Source organism: Hippopotamus amphibius, chromosome X, assembly GCF_030028045.1.
Source record: "Hippopotamus amphibius kiboko isolate mHipAmp2 chromosome X, mHipAmp2.hap2, whole genome shotgun sequence".
In the NCBI taxonomy this organism is placed as follows: Eukaryota; Metazoa; Chordata; class Mammalia; order Artiodactyla; family Hippopotamidae; genus Hippopotamus; species Hippopotamus amphibius.
The window spans coordinates 131156918-131178769 of NC_080203.1; the positions used below are offsets into that span (position 1 = coordinate 131156918).

Below are 21852 nucleotides of genomic sequence, written 5' to 3' on the forward strand. Positions count from 1 at the left end.
AAGTGGCGAGAGTGGGCACCCTTGTCTTGTTCCTGATCTTGGAGGAAATGCTTTCAGCTTTTTACCACTGAGTATGATGTTAGCTGTGGTTTTGTCATATATGGCCTTTATTATGTTGAGATGGGGTCCCTCTATGCCCACTTTCTGGAGAGTTGTTTTTTTTTTTTTTATCATAAATTGGTGTTGAATTTTATCAAAAGCTTTTTCTGCATCTATTGAGATGATCATATGGTTTTTGTTCTTCAGTCTGCTAAGGCAGTGTATCATATCGATTCATTTACAGATACTGAAAAATCCTTGCATCCCTGGGATAAATCCCACTTGATCATGATATGTGATCCTTTTAATGTGCTGTTGGATTCTGTTTGCTAGTATTTTGTTGAGGATTTTTGCATCTATGATCATCAAAAATGTTGGCCTATAATTTTCTTTTTTTGTGGTATTTTTGTCTGGTTTTGGTATCAGAGTGATGGTGGCCTCACAGAATGAATTCAGAAGTGTTCCTTCCTCTGCAGTTTTTTAGAATAGTTTCAGAAGCATAGGTGTTAGCTCTTCTCTAAATGTTTAATAGAACTTGCCTGTGAAGCCATCTGGTCCTGGACTCTGGTTTTTGGGATTTTTAAAATCACAGTTTCATTTTCAGTACTGGTAATTGGTCTGTTCATATTTCCTATTTCTTCCTGGTTCAGCCTTGGGAGATGGTACCTTTCTAAGAATTTGTCCATTTCTTCTAGGTGTACAGTTGGTCACAGTAGTCTCTTACAGTTCTTTCTCTGGTGTTGGTTGTAATTTCTCCTTTTTCATTTCTAATTTTATTGATTTGAGCCCTCTCCCTTTTTCTTCTTGATGAATCTGGTAAAAGGTTTATCAACTCTGAAATGACAAAGAACCAGCTTTTAGTTTCTTTGCTCTTTTCTATTATTTTTTAAGTCTCTATTTCATTTGTTTCTTTTTATGATTTCTCCTCTTCTACTAACTTTGGGTTTTGTTTGTTCTTCTTTCTCTAGTTGCTTTAGGTGTAAGATTAGGTTGTTTGAGATTTTTCTTGTTTCCTGAGGTAAGCTTGTATCACTATAAACTTCCCTCACAGAACTGTTTTTGCTGTGCCCTATAGGTTTTGGATCATCATGTTTTCGTTTTCACTTGTCTCTAGGTATTTTTTTATTGCCTCTTTGACTTTTTCAGTGATCTATTGGTTGTTTAGTCAGATACTGTTTACCCTCCACATGTTTGTGTTTTTTTTTGCATTTTTTTCTTGTATTTCATTTCTAATCTCATAGCGATGTGGTCAACACACACAATGCTATTTTTCTTTTCATCTCCAACTGATCTAATATCATTTACTTGAAAAGTAATTCTTCTCTCAAAGCTCTGTGCTGCCATCTTTGCCCTCAATCAAATATACATGTGCAAGTTACTTTTGGAACTTTCTATAGACTCAATTGGCATATTTTCCATCTTTGTGACAATACCATATTGTCTTAACTACTGTAAATTTATAAATCTTTTAAATAATATTTTTACCTTTTCAAATTATCTTGACTATTCTTGACCCTTTGTATTTTTATATAAATATCTGCATTAGTTTGTCAGTTTCCACAAAAAAAAGCCTCATGAAATCTTTACTGAGATTACAGTTAATGTCTACGTCAATGACTGGAGATGTCACATCTTAAAAATCTATGAACATGGTACATCATTTTATCAGGATTTAAATTTTTCTCTCAGCTATGTTTTATAATATATCACATAGAGGCTATAATGCCTTTTAATATGATTATTTCAAGGTATGTGTGTTTATCTTGATCCTATTATAGATGGCATACTTTTCCTCCATTTCACTTTCTAATTTTTGTTGCTGGCATATATATTTTATATTTTTATATTGACTGTGAATCCAAACATATTGTTATATTATCTTGTCGATTAAACCATTTCTTCTGATGATTCTTTTTCATTATCTATAAAAACAATCATGTAGTCCATAAATAAGGAGACTGTTATATTTTCCTTTCCAGACCTTTCACATTTTGCTTCTTTCCCGTCTTAACACTGGCTGAGACTTTGAGTACAATGTTGACTAAAAGTGATGATTGTAGACATAATGTTTATTTTTGGGGGGCTGTTTAATCTGTTTATTTAAAATAAGGATTAGTCAGAAGCACTTTGCTTTGCTTTCTTCTTGGTTACTTGGTTGATCATTTACTAGTAATTCACCAGAATATTTATATAGAAACAAGCTAACAGTATTATTTATAGCTAAGAAAAGTCATTGCAAACAAATATCTGTAAGCAACTATTATATGTAAAACATCGTACCGTTGTAAAGTAGTACTTGGACCATAATAAAGTAGAGTTTAAGAATACATACTTAAATAAGGGCGGGATCCCCTAGGGAGATGAGGGACCAGGACCTGGTGTGGAGGAATGCCAGTTTCAGTGGCAGGACAAAGGGCGGGGGGTGATGCAGCAAAGGACACTGCCAGTGACTTCCCAGAGGAACTGGAGGAGACGGGGAGATTTGGGACAGAAGCCAAGGAGGGCAGGGGTTTCAAGAAGAGGGAGCGATGTCACACACTGCTGAGACTGCGTGTAAAGTGCTGGAAACATGGTCCCGCAAGGATCACTATTTAAATCAAATGACGGCAGTGGAACCACTTCTGTCAATATCTTTGTACCAGAGGGTGAAGACTGGCCTAAAGGTAACATATGAAAATGTGGTGGAATTTGTTTTTTTAGAAAGCTACCTTATGTTACTGATTTTAGAATGAAAGGAGAGACAGTGGATCCTCCCTACGCACAGATTCTGTTTATTTGAAGATTCGTGTAGTCACCAAGACTTATTTAACCCCAAACCAGTACTGGGGGTGCTTTGGTGGTCTTTTGTGGGGATGGGCTTGAGTCACCCCACGTACACTTTCCCACCTGAAGCTGAGGGGACGATGCCCTCTTGTTTCCACTCTCCTACCAGGAACACGTCCTTTGCATGCTTTGTTTAGTGCCTTGGGTTTTTTAATGTTTTGTTGCATTTTCTTGCTTTTTGTTGGAGATTTGTTCTGTTGAAAGTGGCCCCAAGCATAGTGCTGGAGTGCTGCCTGGTGTCTCTAAGCCTTCTCAGTAAGAAGGCAACATGGTGCCTTATGGTGAAGATACATGGCTGGCCTGTGTCCCTCCAGGTGTGAGTCGTGGTGCTTTGGGCTGGGAGTTCAGTGTGAAGGAGTCAGTAATGCATCCAGAAAAAGGAAGAGAAAAGTTGCTGATTTACACCCGAGGCTGCCTGTGAGGTGCTAGAGTCACATAGTGTGTGACAAAGTTCTGAAAAGGTAAAAAAGTGGCTAACTTGGTCATTTTTGAGATGATGATGGATTTAAAAAAAGTACACTGGAGGCGCTATTGTGAGGCTGAAAGCAAAAGAAATTTACCGTCTTGCTACCCAGGATCATGAAAATGGTTTCAACTAGAGTCTTCTAAGTAAAGAAATATTACAATTAACTATGAATTCATAAGAAACATATATTAAATAAGTTTTTAAAAAACAAAAACACACGTAAAATAAGATTATGTACTGACTGGCTGAGAAAAATGTGGTCACCAGAGGCTCACAGGAAGCTAACCCTGTGTTTCCCCAAGAAGCAGCCATCCAGGGTTTGCTAATTTGGCGTTCACGGTGATTTTCTAAACCCTAACTCGTGTGGATAACGAGCACTGACTGTGTAGACGTGCGTGCGAAATGCGTGCCAGTTTTTGATTAAGCTTGGAAAAGCATGGACTGCTGTGTGTGCGTCTCAAAAAGTGCCACGAAGGATTGTTTAAAAGACAGCCTGTTCATTTGAATCATCTTTTAAAGTGTGGGTTTATTTTTCGGGTTTGGTGAAGACAGCAGATCAAGAGACAATTGCCATTGAGAAGGCAGTTTGCGACTCACAGTTGCCGAGGTGGGGCACCCTCCGCAACCACTCGGGCCACACAGGGGAGCACCAGCGTGGGTCAGGAGCCGTGACTGTGGTTTCTGCGGGAAGAACAGGGGAGGCAGGGAAGCAGTCCCAGGACTGGCTAGTTTGGAGAATCTCAGTGGGCTCTGGGTTGGGGCTGTCCCCCACTTGCTTGGCCCCTGGCCCGTGGCCCAGAGTGTGAGGGCCCTGTGGAGGAGCTGCGGGCTCTGAGTCAGCTGGTCTGCGTAGGACACACACGCCTGCAGTGGCCACACTGGGTGGGGGTGGGGGGGGGGGCAGTCCTGCCAGGGTCAGCAAGGCCCCAAGATGTCAAAACATCACAGATACAGAACACCAGAAGGCATGATTAAAGAAAAGCCCAGCTCAGTGCAGGGGGGAATTGAGGGAGGAATCAAGGGTGTGGTTTTAGAAGCGTTGAGTTTGCAAAGCCTCCACCTGAGACAGGAGGCTGGGAGCACCGGCCCCTCCAGGGATCAGCTCAGGTGGAGGTAGACACGCAGCAGCGTCAGCGGGAAAATGACTGGGAAGCCTTGGGCTTGAATGAAGGTACTCACGGAGGTGGCAGATCTGGAGCCGAGAGGGCGTGGCCTCGGGTGCGCTGCATGGAGCGCCGAGGTGTTACTCAGTGCGTCCTGTGATGAAAACACAAGCACACAGTGAGACATGAGTGGCCTTCCTAGGAGCCGTGGAGCCATGCCTATCAAGTGCACGTCATACAATTGTAGCAGCAAACTGGAACCCAGCCCCGGTGGCTCCAGACCAAGGACTGTCAGTCCTGCGCTGTGCCCAGCGGCGGGAACCGCGCCATCCAATACAGGAGCCACTCGTCACCTGTAGCAGTTGAATTATAAATTGATTTAAGTGACTTAAGACTAAAGATTTGCTTCCTCGGCTGCAGCAGCAATGCTTCAATTGCTTTCTGGGCTTGAGTTATGAGAGGTCACCACGTATAGAAGTTTCCCTCACGGGAGACGGTTGCGTTGCACGGTGCCCTGCTCACCAGGATCCTCATTGACCACGCCCAGCGTCACCTCCTTCCAGGCTCTGCTCCGAGGTCCCTGAGCTGTGCCGGCGCTTTAGTTACAGTCCTAACCCTCTGTCAGGAAGCCACGGCTCTCTCACCTCCCATCCCATATTCAGCTACGGGCTCATCCCTCTCCAATATAACTGAGCTCTCACTCGTGCACTTTATTACTTGTCCAGTCCCCTTAGTATTTAAGATGCGTGACAGCAGCTGCTTCTGGGAGGTTATTTCACCACGATGCCTAGAGCAGCACCACTTGCTGAAAGAAAGGATATGAATTCACTCATTGATTGACTTCATACTTAATGTAATAATATACAATTCTTCTGCAAAACAACAACAACAACAAAAAATCCTTGATGTCTGCCATGTAAAAAGTTAAAACCTCTAGTCTGGGGTTCCCCTTTTAACTAAACACCATTGATACCCACTTGATATCTGTTTATTTTCTCGGATTGAAAGTTCTTCTTTTCTCGTTCCAAAGTGCTCAGAGCAAGTTCCCACCAGACGCACCCAATTTCATCAAAGAGTTTTCCCCTCTGAAAACCTGCATCAAACACTTGGCGTGAGCTTTCGGACAAGATGCTAATCGCCAGAGGAAGTGATGCCTTTCACACCCGGGGACACACTGGGCTGATTAACAAGCCCAGGACTGCCTGGACCTCCTTTCCCACACTCAGTGACCAGCTTCTCATCATGCTGGCTTTTTTCCACTTGGTCGCCCAAAGTAAAGACACGTACAGAAAGTGCGCTGCTGCGGCCGGAAGTGGAAACATTTAAGGAGCCCGTATGCTGGGCTGGCTTTGAGAGCAGGCCTTACTTCCGTGGGGATTACACACACGCAGTGCAAGGATGCACTTACCGTAAGGTGCCGGGAAGCTCTTCACACTGTACCTCCTGAGGAGGGGACCCTGTCACAGCAGGGTTCGAGATGGAGCACATCTGAATGGCCAGGTTTTCAAGTGGAGGGAAAGGTTTCTGTTCTCGCCTGGGTTCAGTAGCCTCTCCATCAGCTTTGCTGGAAAAATGCAGGATTCAGAGTTGTGATGAGTCTCTCTTAAAACCTAGGCAGTAAGAGGACAGCGGCTGAGTGTTACCCTTTCTTGTGGGATTTACTTACCATGGACGCCATGGCTAGGTTACTCTCAAGACCTCTGTGGAATCAATTTGCTATGACTTTTCTAATTTTTCTATCTAGTTCTCATATTTTAATTCACATTTCCTTTGACAGTTTATTACTTTCTCCTGACTTCATTCTTAATAAGGAAACAGCAGTCAGAACTTTGGGACACCTGCCTTGTTGGGTTGGTGTGTGCATCTCCAGATCAGCTGCAGGCCTCTGTGCTGCCCTCCTAGCCTGTCGTGCTTCCAGAACAGGGGGCTGCGTGCCCTGTGACTCACAGACTGTTTCATTTGCTTGTTCATGTTGACCTTACAGATCCCGGTGTTAGTCAGTATCACGTGCAGTGGCTTCCGGAAGTCTGTGCCCACAACGAGTCTGCGAGGCCGGAGGCATCCTCAGGCGTGACCCAGGTGAGGAGGTGGCCAAAACGCCCGATTCTGCGGGGCTTCTAGACTCAGCTTATCTGGGGACACAGCTGGACAGAGACAGGTGCAGACCGTGTGCCCAGTGGGTACCACGTTCTCACCCGCTACCTACGGGACACACGGCCAGGTGGAAGCAGGACGCACAGGATCACATGTGCACTCATCCCTCAGCCCCTTGAAACCTCACCTCAGGCAGGCCCTGAGAGGCAGAGATTGAAGACACAGCTCGCAGGGAACTCCCAGGGCACGGGGGAAGTGCTGCCAGCCTCTGGGTGTTTCATGTGAGTTGCACAAAAGCTCTGAATTGCTTTCTGAATTTTGAGTCAGCATGGTGACCTAAAGGTCTCATTTCCCCAGGGAATTTCTATACGGCACGGTCATTCAGCACCTCATTTGCTGCATCCCTGACTTATACCAGCTCGTCCAGGTAATCAAACACACGGCCCGTCCTGTGTGCCACACGCTCACCTTTTGACTCTAACGGTCCCAGAGATGCTGCTGCTCTCGTAGGTGTACACGAAGCCCTGACAACCGCACCCTACAGCTGGACATGCACACACAACAGACGAAGGGCAGGAAAGCTCGTACAAGCTCCTTACAACTGTCAGTGTCCACTTTCCTGTTGGTGTAACATTATATCCTAAGCCTCTCACTCCTCCGCCGTTGAGTCTGGTTTTCGTAATTCTGTTTAATCACAGAGTTCCGGCCAGAAGCAACCATAGCCCTCCGAAAAGGGGAGGAAAGAATGTCTTCATTTCCTTAAGGAAAAACCCACATCTAAACCAAGCCTGTGTCTCAGAGAGGCCCGAGTTACCTTTTTCTATGAAAACGTTAGGTTTCGGTTTATGGCTTTATCCCCAGCCCCTCAGTGCTGCCAGCTCACCTAGGCTGGTCCTGAAGGTTAGACGTTGGCTGCTTGTAGGTGGAGTCGCCGCCGTCCTGTTGGGTTCTAGAGCCTCTGTCCCACCCCACGGGTGTAATTGTAATTAAATACAATTGTAATTAATCAAGGCAGGGCCACTGTCTGCTCTGTGCTTTTATAAAAGCCGTATTGCACACACCCCATATGTAGGAAAACAACCTTGCTAGATATGATTTCATCTCCCGCCAATTTCGTACCCTCATGAGATTTATTGCTGGTGTATTTCTCTCGCTCGCTCTAGGAAAACTACATGATTCTTCAAGATCTTTCATTTTCCTGCACGTATAAGGTGACCGTCCAACCCACACAGCCGAAGGGCCGCTTGAAGGCAGAAACGGTTTTCTTCACGACCCCGCCGTGCTCCGCTCTGAAGGGGAAAAGCCACAAGCACGTCAGCTGCCCCGGCGACGCAGGTAGGCTTCACCTCAGCTTCCAGCGGTGCGGCGCGGATGTCGGCAACCCTGCACATATTTCCAAACCGCATCTCACAAGACCCTACGAGCCACATGTGTCCCCTTTTCTAAACTGCAGTGTGACAGCCCAGTGTGAAGGTCACGTACGTATGAAGGCACACGTTCCTTGGTCCTTCCAACAGCACTGGTGAGACAGCCTTTGCTGGCAGTAGCAGCCATTCAGAAAGGAAGCCAACCGTCTGCGCACTGCTTGTGCTCTGGTGCACTTTACGTAAATGATGTCACACTTTCATCCCAGCCCTTTGCCACGGGCATTACCTTTACACACTTTCCAAACCTCCCCCACCTTGTCTTTACCTCCCAAAGCCCCTCCCACACCGGGGACAACCATTCTCAGACGCAGACCCCTGAGCTCCTTCCAGGAACTTCTGACAACTCTTGCAGGAACTTCGGCACGTACCCTTCTCACTGCAGTCACTCCTGTTCTCCGAGTGGCCAAGTCCTACCAAATCACAACATTCTTCCTCCGTCTTCCACCCCCAAAGCAGGACTCTCAAAATAACGCCCAAGGGATCAGTAGCCCTGGGCGCGAAGGTGCAGGGCCGGGGCTCCTGCTCGGAGACCGTCGCACAGGTCGCCAAGGAGACCCCTGACCCCGCGCTCCTGACGGAGGCCACGCTGCTGCCCCCGCCCCGAGCACAGCTGCCTGAACCCCACGAGGCGTACCGCCCAGGACCACTCCTGCGCTCTCCCCATCACCTAATCCGGCTTTCACCTTCCCGCCGCCGCAGGTCACGTTCACTCCAAAGTACACGTCAAGCCCGAGAACCTCTCTGCCTCCTTCGTGGTCCAGGACGCGAACATCACGGGGCACTTCTCCTGGAAGATGAGCAAGGCCAGCCTCCACCGGCCCGTGACCGGCTTCCAGGTGACGTGGGCCGAAGTCACCACCGAGAGCCGGCAGAACAGCCTCCCCAACAGCATCATCTCGCAGTCCCAGATCCTGCCGGCGGTGGGTGCCCCTCCCTCCCACACCCTTGGGCTGGCATCCGGGGCGCAGGGTTCCTCACGGTGGGACAGATGTTCCCTCACGCTGGGGCCGGTTATTGCGTCTCACATGTACGTTTTCCTCTTCCGAGTGTATTATTTTGCAAGTATTAAAGCACACCAGTGTTACTGAGAACAAACGATCATCTGGATAAACTGTGATGGCTAGAGGCAGCCCTCCAATACACCTGTGCTGTCTACGTGGTACGCGGGGGATTCAACCATTTTCTTCTCGTGAATCCCGTGCCCCTTGGGCCCAAGTGGACATGCCCTGTTGGAAGTGTTAAATTTGGGGGAAAATAGGTAAAAGAACCTTGTTCTTTCTCTTCATTTTCCCCCTTCAAATTTGGCCAGAGCCTATAATGAGTTGGCCTGTCTTCCAGGCCACTTAATTCCTTGGCTGGAAAAAAACCCATGAGTGGGCTTTTACTTGCTCTATAAATGCCCTTAAGACTATCCAACTCCTGCTCCAAAAAGAAAAAAAAGGAAAAAAAAAAAACCCCCTAAATCCTGAAAGGAAAAATTCCATGGAATTGGAAAGTAATTATTCTGTGTATTAGGTTTATTGAGTTTTGAGAAAAATGTGTTGGCATGAAAATAAACATTTCTGGCTATGGGCATTGACAGATACTGTATTTTAAGGAATCCAGTTGGCTCGTTCCCTGAGATGCGGACTATCAAGAATTCACAGCACAAGATGTGCAGATGAAAACTTTAAACCATGGGAAAGTCTTAGGTTCAGGAATAAAAAAACGCAGTCCCAGAGTGAGCCCTGAGAACCGGCCCCGGCACATCTGAACTCTGCCAAGTGTCCTCGGCTGCCAAGAACGGGGCTCTCGGTGCCGAGGCTGCCCGGGGGGACCCCAGCAAACAAGCACAGATGTTTGACCAGCTGCACTGGGGTGTCAAAGCAAGGGAACTCGCGTGTGCACTGCGATCTCGTGCAGGGAGGAAATGTCAGAGAATGAGAGTCCACCCTGAATGAGAGTCCACCCTGTGGGTTGCTGTCAGAAGGTGCCTGACGGGCATGTCCTCTCCTATCTCTCCCCCCCCCCCCCACCAGGATCACTACGTGCTCACGGTGCCGGGTCTGCGGCCGGCCACCCTCTACCGCCTGGAGGTGCAGGTGCTGACCACGGGCGGGGAGGGACCCGCCACCATCAGGACCTTCCGGACCCCCGACCTCCCGCCCTCGGCTATACACAGTGAGTGCCCAGGCCCCGTCAGGCTTGGGGACAAAGTCTCGGTGAAAAACCCAACATCCACAACTCACTGGCGATTCCTAGGGACGGGGAGTTCTCTGAACCTGGACGTCTTCCTGCCCTTTGTAAGCCCCTCCGGGATGCCACGCCTGCTGCCCGGCCGGCCTTACAGGCTTCCCCGTCCTGCTCCCTTCTCTCTTCCCCTTCCCTCTTCCCTTCTGTTACTTCCTTTCCATACTTCCATTTTTTCCCCTACATAATGCATGCTTTTTCCTTGTCTTTTAACTGTAAATGGGGGGAAAGAGTCTATCATCTTGTATCAATCTGGAATTTCTTAAAAAATTAAGATTTTCCAATATGGTAATACAGGAAATAGTTTTTGCTACGGAACTTATTACACATATTGTTACTATAATCTATATTACATGATTTTTCTTCATAATATGACCCAAATCAATCTACTTGACATATTGCCAAATCAAGCAGATTAAAAATTGTCACCTATTGTTTCAAAACAGTGGCTTGTTGGCTTTTAAATTATGTACTTTGATTTTCCCAGCTTAAACTTAAAAAGCCAAGCCAGAGGTTTATGTGTTGATAAGAAAATTGAGATGCAATCCTAGTTTCCCTTCTGTTTTTTAAAAAAGGATGGATCACATTTGTTCCAATAGCTCTTTGCACTTAGCATTTAAAAAAAATGAAAACCACCTCAGTGGGAGACCCTGGCGGCCCCTTATGTTTGTAAGGGCCGGGTGAATGCGGTCCTGGGGTTCCTCCTCTGAAATTGTGTCATAAGAGCATGTGTTAATTTTTAACCTTTTTTGAGGTAGTACAAAGGATTTTGATTTGCTTCTATAACCGTAACCCTACAGAAAGGGGCTTGTCTTCTTTTTGTGATTTTTATGGCTTTAGGGAGGGACCCAAAGAGCAGGGCAGGCAGAGAGGAGAAAGGGAGTCTGCGTGTTCAGAGTCGCGAGAGGGACCGGGATGGGGCCGGAGCGCGTGCCTGGGGCCGGCGCGCTCACCACAGTAAACGCGTTCCTGCTGTCTGTGCAGCCGGGTGAAGCAACGCGACTGACGTGTCTGCCCTGTCTGCCTAGGACCCCACCTGAAACATCGTCACCCACATCACCACAAGCCTCCTCCAGAAAGGTACTGACCTGTCGTTCCGGGACACGGCTGAACCCTGACCGAGTGTGTACGCTTGCAGACCTTCGCGAACCGGCCACGCCCGCCTGCGGCGGACACCAGGCCTCTCCCATAGGACCTCCCGCCCCGTCTAACTGTACCGCATGAAATACTTCTGTCTGTTTCGGATGCGCCCGGACTCCGGGTGCAGTGGTGAGCTAGTGGAGGTAGACACAGTTCCCTGTGGCAATGGAGACCACGAAAGCCAGGCCTGTTTCACTGCAAATTCTGATTCCAATATGGCTTAGCTCATCTCAGGTGAATTACCAGATCTGAGGCTTCCCTGAATTTGGAGCAGCAAATTCTCAAAAGAAACCAGTGTTACAAATACACAATTTATACATGTCATAAGCATACACATAGTAAGCATAAAGGTACTCAGTAAACATTTTAAAATTACTGATTTGATTTGCAAAGTCAACTAAAGACGACACAGTTTTTTAGGCCCTAGTTATTCAAATATTTCTTAAGATGATTTTTATCACGTTATTTTTTTACCTGAAAATTTATAACCTGAAACATACCAATTAATTGAAACTCAAAATGCTCCCATTCAAGCACCTAAGCTTCATTTTATACAAAGGCAAAGAAGCGTCCAGCCTGTAAATGACGATTCATGGATGACGTCCACAGCAGGAAGACGTCAGTGGCTTACGCAGCTACCCAGAGTTTGCCTCGGAGAAACTGAAATTCTTTTCTCGGGATACTTTTTCATCCTATAAGAGATCTTCCTGATACGTTATCTTATTTATATTTTCCTTTTCTTTCCTTAATGCGGAAAACAGCTGCTGGTGTGCTTTGTTTTGCAGCTTGCATGTATCTAACACTTTACAAAACCTCTTGCTTGAAATGAAAGAATCCCAACTATTGAGTATTTTCAAATCTTTACTGAGATTTGCCTTTTCTTAATCAAAGCAAGCCCTTTGTGTGGTAGAATATTCTCCGTAATGTAGACAAGGTGGAAGGGCTTTGGTTGGTAGAGAAGGACAGCTATTTGCCTTTGATTAACCTTCCTTTACTCCTTCAAATCTATTATATCTTATTTGAAAAATGTACCAGGTGACATGCTAACCTCTCATATCATGAACTCAAGTCAAAACATGTCGTCAGCATATAGTGGTGCCGGGTACGTTGGGGCAGCCCTAAACCAGAAATGTTTCGTTTAATAGTTTTCCCTTGAGGGAATACCCATCTGTGTGTTTTGAAATAGACATGTATGTATGTGTGTCTACATACTTCCGTGTATGTATACACACACATTCACGCATATACACACATATACCTAGAGTACGAATCACTGAAGAAATTGTTTTCCCAGCTCACCAATGGTGGATAAAGATAGAGCTCTCTTAAAGATTACTGGGATAATCTCTTTTCCCCATCAGTATTGACTCTATGAGAAAAGAGCAATTTATCAAAATTAAACATGTTCAAGGAAAGGCTCCCTAGTTTCATTATGCACACAAGTGAAACGAGGAAATTTTCAGTAACGCTTATCTTAGGTTTCCGTGGTGGGACTTGGAACTTGTTGCTTTGTTAAATTTTCTGAAAGCCTCCGGGTGCCCTGACTGCTCCTGGTCAAGTGAAGAGGAGAAAGACCTCTTCACTTTGCGAGGGTTCACACTGTCTAAAAGCAGATACAACGTAAACAGCAGAGAAACTATTTCTGTCACCAAATCGATGCCTGTCCTTAGGGAGCACAGTCCGTAAGCAGGGACCCCTGAAAGAAGATGCTGAAAACCGCTTCCTGTGTGTTAAGATAGTGTAGAAGCCGCCAAGGCAGGCAGTGTTTTGCAGCTGTGGACAAGTGACTACGAGGGGAATCTCAGAATGGAAGTTCACAGTGCTTCTGGCTGACTTTCTCCCGCTCCTACTGTGGTCTGGGATGGACTTAGCACAAGGTGTCCTGAAATCACCTGGTTCCAAGAGTTACAAATTTTGAATGGAGAGAACAAGAACAGGCCTCATTTAGAACACCCCTGAGCTTGAGCAAACACAGAGATCTTCTCTGAAACTCTGATTTACTCTGGTGCCATTCTCAGCATCTGAATTTCAAATTCCTAAAATTTCAAAAATGAAGAATTCAAATTATTGGCTACAAGTTTATCTTTTACCTTAATTTGTCATGAAGAAATCCAAGTATTTGTGCCAGCAAATTTTTGTACTGTTGTATAGTTTAAAATGCAGAAGTATATACATAGTTACAAGATATTATTAAATTATTAAATAAGTTTAATTGTATAAAATTTAATTGTTTCTTTTGTCTGGTAATAGACATTGAGCAAATATATTTCTAGTTCAGATAAACGTTCTTAAGCTTATACCTTCCTTAAAAAATCTAAAGTTGCTCTTATGAGCATTTCATTCTACTATAATATTCAATAATTTGTTTTACTAGTTTTTTGGAAGATGCTATTAGACAATAAAAGAAACCTGAGTTTCTTTTATGAATTTCAATCTTCAATAATCTTCAAATGAGCAAAAATATAATTACAATTATTTGAATTTTTAAAATTTGAGTGCCCTAATAAAGGACTAAAAAATCTATGTTTTTTATTTAAAAACATAGTTTTAGTGGCTGATTCCCTGATGTGTTTTATTGAAATTAGATGCATTTCTTTCATATGAGAAAGTGTATTAAGTGATGATATTTACTCTTTAAAAAACTGAGCTCATCAAACATAAGGTTATCCAACACAGTGGCTAACTCCATGCACATCAAGGCCACGTGCATTTTTTGCTTAGAACATTCACTCCTCAGTGACGGATGTATCTGTGGTGCCCCCTTGTTCTAAGTGGGCTTTACAGAGCAATTTTTGTAAACAAATGTGTGCCCTTCATGTCACCCAGTGTTTTACTATGACATATTTATAACAGGTAATTTTCTGAAATGCTTACTATTAAACAAAATGCAAAGCTTAAAAATCGATCTAGGTCCTAGAAACCTATAACCCGTCTATAGATCAGGGCTTCTCCACAGCTGCACTGTTGAGATTCGAGGCTGCATGGTGCCCTGGGGTGGGGGGGCATCCTGGGCACTATAGGGTGTTGAACAGCATCCCTGGCCTCCACCCACCAGCTGCCAGGAGCACCTCCCCTGAGGGGTGACAGCCACCAGCTCTCCAGCTGTGGCCCACACGCCCTGGGGGATAAGGCCAGCCCCGTTGAGAATTGCTGCGTGGTAATGGTTACTGAAGAGACGAGAATTGGCTCCACATGAAGAACCTTCTAAATGACAGGAGTCGGAACAACTGGGAAGTGATTGCACTGAACTTCAAAGCCCATAATTATATTTTTAATCTCCACTGAAAAGTCTGATTAAAAGGGTGAATTTGGACTTGTGTCTGTATCATGTGAGTACAAATATGCATTTTGTCCTACGAATTAGTCAGTATCCTTTGTGATAACAGCTTATTTACTTAATGCCCTTCTTATACCATGGGCCGTGGAGTTCCTCAAGTTTACTCACTCCCATGATTGCAAATAGCTCTAAATCTTGTTATGCAAACTTTCATATCGTAACCAGAACACAGAGGCTGAATATCTGTTGCATGTACTTTAAAATGCATTTAAAATATAAATGCATAAAGATGGTGACTCTTATCTACGGTTTTGCATGGCCAGACTGAGCTTATTACCTCTACTGAACATTTTAGCAAGTTATACCATTCACAGTGTGATTAACAAAGGTCTGTATGTAAAGCTGTTATTACTTTTTCTTGACTTAATTATATTATAGTCTGCATATAACAGAACGGCTACCTTCTCATCCAAATGGTCTGTAGAAATCATGTCCCTTAGAGAGGTCATTTAAAGTTGATATTTATTTATGTATGTAATAAAAAAAAGTTTGATTTCTGTGTATGTCTGTCATGTTAGAGAGAAGTAATCTTGTAAAAATAATTTGTAAAAAACAAAAGCTTTGTAAATAGCCTGATACTCCGTGACTCATTATTTTCGTGTTAGAGTCTGTACATACTGATTCCATAATAAAGGATCTTTAAACCTGCCCAGTGCACTAGACTCATTTCCTGAAAACACACACACACACACACATTTTCTTTTCATTAAAAAAAAAGAATTAACAGTTTCCTTTGGCCCCTGAGAGATTCAAAAAGGCTCACTCTCCTGTTGAAGGGAATTTGAGGTCTGGTAAGTGCAGCAAGGCACATGTCATCCTGAAGAAAAAGTCTTCTGGACTTTGACAGTCACCGCTTCAGAGTCTTCACTGTATTTACAACCACAACGCCTGATGGTTTTGGTGGCATTTTCCCATCAATAGTCTACAAGTTTAAACCGCTCCCTTCCCCCAGGACGTGTGCATAAAATGCTACTAGATACGTGTAGCGCTAATAAACTCTCACCCACACCCCGGTGTTCTCAACACCAAAGGCCACTGAAGGCTGCAGTCTCCACTCCCCAGGCAGTCTGGAGAGGTTCCTGCAGCCCCCACGCTGGCAGGCACTGTGTCCACAGCATCCCCATGGGGGAATTTGAAGAATATTCCACAAAGCACGAGTAAGAGGGGGTGACGTAGGAAAGCCAGGATTATTTTTGTCTCCATAAAATCACCTATTACTTATTTATTAGACATTCACTCAGCAGAAATGTCCTGCGATTCTGCCGTGTGCCTGGTGCTGCTCTACAGGTGGCACCCTGACTCAGCATGGCAGGGTCCAGGTTTTCATGGGCCCTTCCTTCTAGGAGGAGGAGACTGGCAGTAAGTAAGCAACACTGTCAGTGTGAAAAGCCAGGGGGTACAAAGGAAGCACGGCGCTGGGTTAGGGGGCAGCCGTGGGGTCCTGAGGATGGTGTTTTCAGGCAGGACTCACTGGGGGCGGACAGTTCAGCTGAGACCTGAGCGATGGGAAGAAGCCGGTGGCCATGGGAGGGGCGTGGGGAGCCCACACTGAGACACATGGGCCTCTGAGGTTGGGTTACCGCGTGTCATCCTGACCCACTCATCTCTCCTTTGTTGTTTTCTAGTCTCTCCTTAAACATGGAATTTTCATGACAAAAATCTCTCTAACATTTGTTTTGTGATTCTTCATAATCAGAAGCCACTACATCTAGAGAGATTGTCCTGGTCAGCGCCCAGTAACTTTCAAACACCGCTGATAGATTCTTTATAAACAACATTAGCAACACCTAAGAATCTGGACACAAAAGGCCACCTGTTGTATGACTGCATTTCTGTGAACTTTCTCGAATAGGAAAGTCCATGAAGGCAGAACACAGATGGGTAGACACCCGGCGCTTGTGGGAGGGGATGGGAAGCGACTACTTCATGGGGACGGCATTTGCTTTTGGAGTTAATGAAAATGTTTTGGAACTGGATAGCGGGCATGGTTGTACATTTTGAACATGAACTAAATGCCACTGAATTATACACTTTAAAACGGTCCAGTTTGTGTTATGCGAGTCCTACTTCAACAGGAAAAAAATATTAGCAATACTATCTAATTTCCAAATACAAACAGGTATATATCATTCAGTTTTAGTAGAAATACAACTTATTTGAAGCATAACTTATCCCTCTGATTTTCAAATGAAAACTAAGCAAAAGTGATGCCACAGAAAGTTAGTTCCTGGTCTTGGTCTTAACTAGGAAGTGTCCTGGGTTTTAGTCCTACTTCTTCTGGTACCCTGCATCCTGTCACAGGCAGTAATACCTCTCCTGAGCGACCATCACCACCGAGGCTTCACCACCCAGGCACCACTCACCCCCTCCCCACAGTGTCCTCCCGCCCGCAATGCTTCCACTTCCTGGAGCCCTTGTCTGTGCCACGGTCTGAGGCTTCACTCCCCACAGCTGCAGGGCCACTGCCCCTCCAACTGGTCTCCACCCTCCATACTTCCAGCCACTCCCGCCAAGACCAGAGGGACTGTGGGCTCCCGGCCCCAAGCTCAGGCCTGATACTTACAGGAAAAACTCGACTTCCGCACATTCTTTGACTCCCTGAGCTACACTGTGTGGCCCACTTGGTTGGAGGGCCATGGCAGAGATTCAAAACCCAATGAACATTTTCAGTATTGTTTCCTTTGGGGAGATGCTCTCACACGGATGTATACTGACAATGTGACTTTGTTATAAATTGGAGAACATGGTTGCATACAACGGCCACCTACGAAAAATGTCATGCTCAGCAAGGTAGCTGTGGGTGACGGGGAAAATTTAAAAAAGAGTAAGAACTGGGCCCCCTCTTGTGCGGTGACTCGTGGAGTGTGCCTGTCCAGTTCCACCCACCCCACACTGCAGTCTGGAGCCAGATCAGGGGCTGACGGGAGCTGGGAGAGCCCTGCCCCTGCCACAGAGGCAGCTCAGGCCCCCGGCTACAGCAAGGACAACTCGAATAAACCTGCAGCCACTGTGCCCTGGCCCCCAGCCCCAGCCAACTCCACACCACAGCCAAGCACTAGGTCTGGGGTGAACACAACGGAGAAAGGGACGTGACCTCAGGCTGCCTCTGGGCAGAACTGCGGACGCCTGCACCAGTGGTGGATAGGTTCCTGTGACCTCACCTCCTTGGGGACAGAGCACACCCTTAACAGCAATGGAACCTTATCAAACCTGACCTTCACGGTTTCTACTCCAGCAGCTGGGGAGCAGACCTCACCCCCTGACACGGCTGTGACAGCCATGGAGCAAAGAGGAGGCCCTGCCCAGCATCCAGTGCAGACTCTGGTCACAACACCTATCACACCCCCATCAAGGGCATAACGGCCAGCACACTAAGAAAGATGTGGGTGGCGTCCATAACAAAAACAGCCCCACACCAAAACTATTGGACTCGCACAGGTGACATAGGAACAGTCCCACATAAAAATACCCCTTCAAGCCCACAGTAGATAACTGTTTCTCCTAAGTTCACAGAGACAGAGAAGGTTAAGTAAAATGAAAAAGCTGACAAACTACTCCCACCTGGAAGAACAACAGAAATCCCCTGAAAGGACAAATAATGAAACAGACCTCACCAGTCTACTAGACCCTGAGTTCAAAAAGGAGGTAATAAAAATGCTAAAGGGATTAAGATAATTGATAGAAATGCAGAGTACTTTAACAAGGAACTATAAAGTATAAAGAGGAACCAGTCAAAATTAGACAACTTAATTGCTGAGATAAAACCAATCTAGAAGCAATGTATAGAAGACTAAGTAATGCAGAGGAACGAATAAGTGATCTGGAAGACAGAATAATGGAAATCACCCAATCAGAACAGCAGACAGAAGACAAATGAAAAAAAAAATGAAAGCAACATACAAGATCTATGGGATAATACAATATAAAGCAGGCCAACCCATGAATAACAGGGATCTCAGAAGGAGAAGGAAGAGAAAAGGGGATCAAAAATGTATTTCAAGAAATTATGGCTAAAACCCTCCCAAACCTAAAGAAGAAAATAGATATCCAGGTATAGGAAGCCCAGAGGGTTCCAAACAAGATGAACCCAAACAGACCCACACCAAGACATATCATAAGTAAAATGGCAAAACTTAAGGAAAGGATTCTAAAAGCAGCAAGAGAAAAATAGTCAGTTACAAGGAAACCCCTGCAAGGCTATCAGCTGATTTCTCTGCAGAAGCTTTGCAGGCTAGAGTGGAGTGGCAAGATACAGTCAAAGTCCTGGAAGGGAAAAACCTGCAACCTAGGATACTCTACCCAGCAAGCTTATCATTTAGAATAGGAGAGAGAAGGAATTTCTCAGTGAAGCAAAAAATAAAAGAATACAGCAATACTAAACCTATCCTAAAAGAAAAATCAAAAGGCCTTCTCTACGTAGAAAAGAAGCAAGAATCTATAGAAAGGGAAAATCACAATAGCAAAAGCAAATACATAAAAGGATTGAAGACCACCTAAATAAGCCAGTACATAGATTAAAAAAGAATCAAAGCAATTTTGTAAAAGTGATTATAACTACAATTCACAGCAAAGGGATAAACATTAAGATGTAAAATAGGATGGTAAAATCACAAAATCTGGGGAGGGAAGTAAAAAAATGTAGCTCTTTTAGAATGTGTTTGAACTTTTATGACTTATCAGTCAAAAGCAAATAGATACAGTTATGGATTAACATACTTGAAATCCAGGGTAACCACAAATCAGAAACACACAAGAGATTCAAAAAAGCCAAAAAGAAACTCAAGCATATTGTGAAAGAAAACCATCAAATCACAAAAAGAAAAACAAAAAGAAGAAATGAACAGAGAAAAACTGCAAAATGAACTGGAAAACAAAGTTTAAAATGGCAATAAGTACATACCTATCAATAATTACTCTAAATATCAATGGACAAAATGCTCCAAAGGACACAGAGTGGAAGACTGGATAATAAAATAAGAACCTACAATATGCTGCCTGCAAGAGGCCCACTTTAGGGCAAAAGACACAGACAAAGTGAGGGGATGGAATACCTATTTGAATGGCTATCATCAAAAAGAACACAAAGAACAAATGTTGGTGAGGGTGTAGAGCAAAGGGAACCCTCATACAGTGCTGGTGGGAATGTAAAACTGGTGCAGCCACTGTGGAAAACAGTATGGAGGTTTCTCAAAAAACACTATATTATCCAGCAAGTCCACTCCTGTGTATATATCTGAAAAAAACCAGATACACAAATTAGAAAAGATACATGCACCCCAATGTTCATAGCAGCATTATTTACAACTGCCAATATATGGAAGCAACCTAAGTGTCCATCAATGGTTGGATGGATGGATACAGAAGATGTCTCTCTCTCTCTCTCTCTCTCTCTCTCTCACACACACACACACACAATGGAATACTACTCAGCCATAAAAAATGAAATTCTGCCATTTGCAGCAACATGGATGACTTGGAGGGCATTATGTTAAGTGAAATAAGTCAGATAGAGAAAGAAAAATACTGTATGATATCACTTATCTGTGGAATCTAAAAAATAAAACAAACTAGTGAATATAACAAAAAAGAAGCAGATTCACAGATACAGAGAACAAACTAGTGGTTACCAGTGGGAGTGGGGAGGGACAATATAGGGGTGGGAGACTGGGAGATACAAAATATTGGGTATAAGACAGGCTAAAATGATGTATTGTACAACACAGAGAATATAGCCAATATTTTGTAATAACTGAAAATGGAGTGCAACCTTTAAAAATTATATACATTTTTAAATTAAAAAATAAAAAAGTAAAAATAGCAATTTAAAAAATAAAGATACTTTCCTGCAACCTGAAAAAATTGGGCCAGTGATCAAATTACAGAGGAAATCAGAAAATACTTTGAGACAAATGACAATGAAAACACAACTTTATAAAATCTATGGGATGCAGCAAAAGCAGTTCTAAGAGGGAAGTTCTTAGCCATATCGGCCTTCCTCAAGAAACAAGAAAAATCTCAAATAAACAACCCAACCTACCACTCACAAAGAATTAGGAAAAGAACAAACAAAACCCAAAGTCCAAAGAAGGAAGTAAATAATAAAGATCAGAGAGGATGTAAACAAAACAGAGATCACAAAAACAATTGAAAAGATCAATAAAACCAAAAGATGGTTTTTCAAAAAGATAAACAAAACTGACAAACCTCTAGCCAGGCTCATGAAGAATAAGAGAGAGAGGACCCAAATAAACAAAATAGAAATGAAAGCAGAGAAATAACAACTGATATTGCAGAAATACAAAAAACTATAAAACAAAACTGTGAATAATTACATGTGAACAAATTGGACAATGTAGAAGAGATGGGCAAGTTTCTGGAAACACACAGCCTGCCAAAACTGAGTCAAGAAGAAACAAATAAGTGTAATAGATCAATCACTAGAAGTGAAAAAGAATCTATAAAAACAAAAAAAAAAACTCCCAGAAAACAAAAGTCCAGGACTGGACAGCTTCACTGGGTAATTATACCAAACATACAAAGAAAAACTTATACCTATTGTTCCCAAACTCTTCCAAAAGGTTGAAGAGGAGGGAACACACTCAAATTCATTCTCTGAAGCCACCATCACCCTGATACTAAAACCAGACAAAGACACTGCAAGAAAAGAAAAGTACAGGCCAATATCTTTGATAAATATAGCTGCAAAAATCCTTAACAAAATATTAGCAAACCAAATCCAACAATACATAAAAAGGATCATACACCATGATCAAGTTGCATTCATTCCAGGTTTGCAAGGATGGTTCAATATATGCATATCAGTGTGAAACACCACATTAACAAAGGACAAAAACCACATGATCATTTCAACAGAAAAAGCATTTGATAAAATTCAACATCCATTCACGATAAAAAAAAACTCTCATCAAAGTGGGTATAGAGGGAACATAACATAATAAAAGCTATTTATGACAAACCCATAGCCAACATAATTCTCAATGATGAAAAGCTGAAAGTCTTCCCACTAAATTCAAGAACAAGACAAGGATGCCCATTCTCACCACTTCTATTGAACATAGTATTGGAAATCCTAGTCACAGCAATCAGACAAGAAAAAGAAATAAAAGGTATCCAAATTGGAAGGAAAGAGATAAAATGGTCCCTATTTGCAGATGACATGATAATCTATATAGA

At 43.9% G+C, this 21852-nt stretch overlaps 1 protein-coding gene across 1 annotated transcript in view; it reads left to right on the forward strand.

The window, feature by feature from the left end:
* Window positions 1-11268, forward strand: part of ANOS1 (anosmin 1) — a 171804-nt gene extending 160536 nt beyond the window's left edge. The window contains exons 10-14 of the mRNA XM_057719056.1: window positions 6416-6510; window positions 7689-7860; window positions 8652-8872; window positions 9971-10112; window positions 11210-11268. Of these exons, the coding sequence (XP_057575039.1) occupies window positions 6416-6510; window positions 7689-7860; window positions 8652-8872; window positions 9971-10112; window positions 11210-11268 (689 nt within the window). The remainder of the gene's footprint in view (window positions 1-6415; window positions 6511-7688; window positions 7861-8651; window positions 8873-9970; window positions 10113-11209) is intronic.
* The last annotated feature ends 10584 nt before the right edge of the window (window positions 11269-21852 follow it).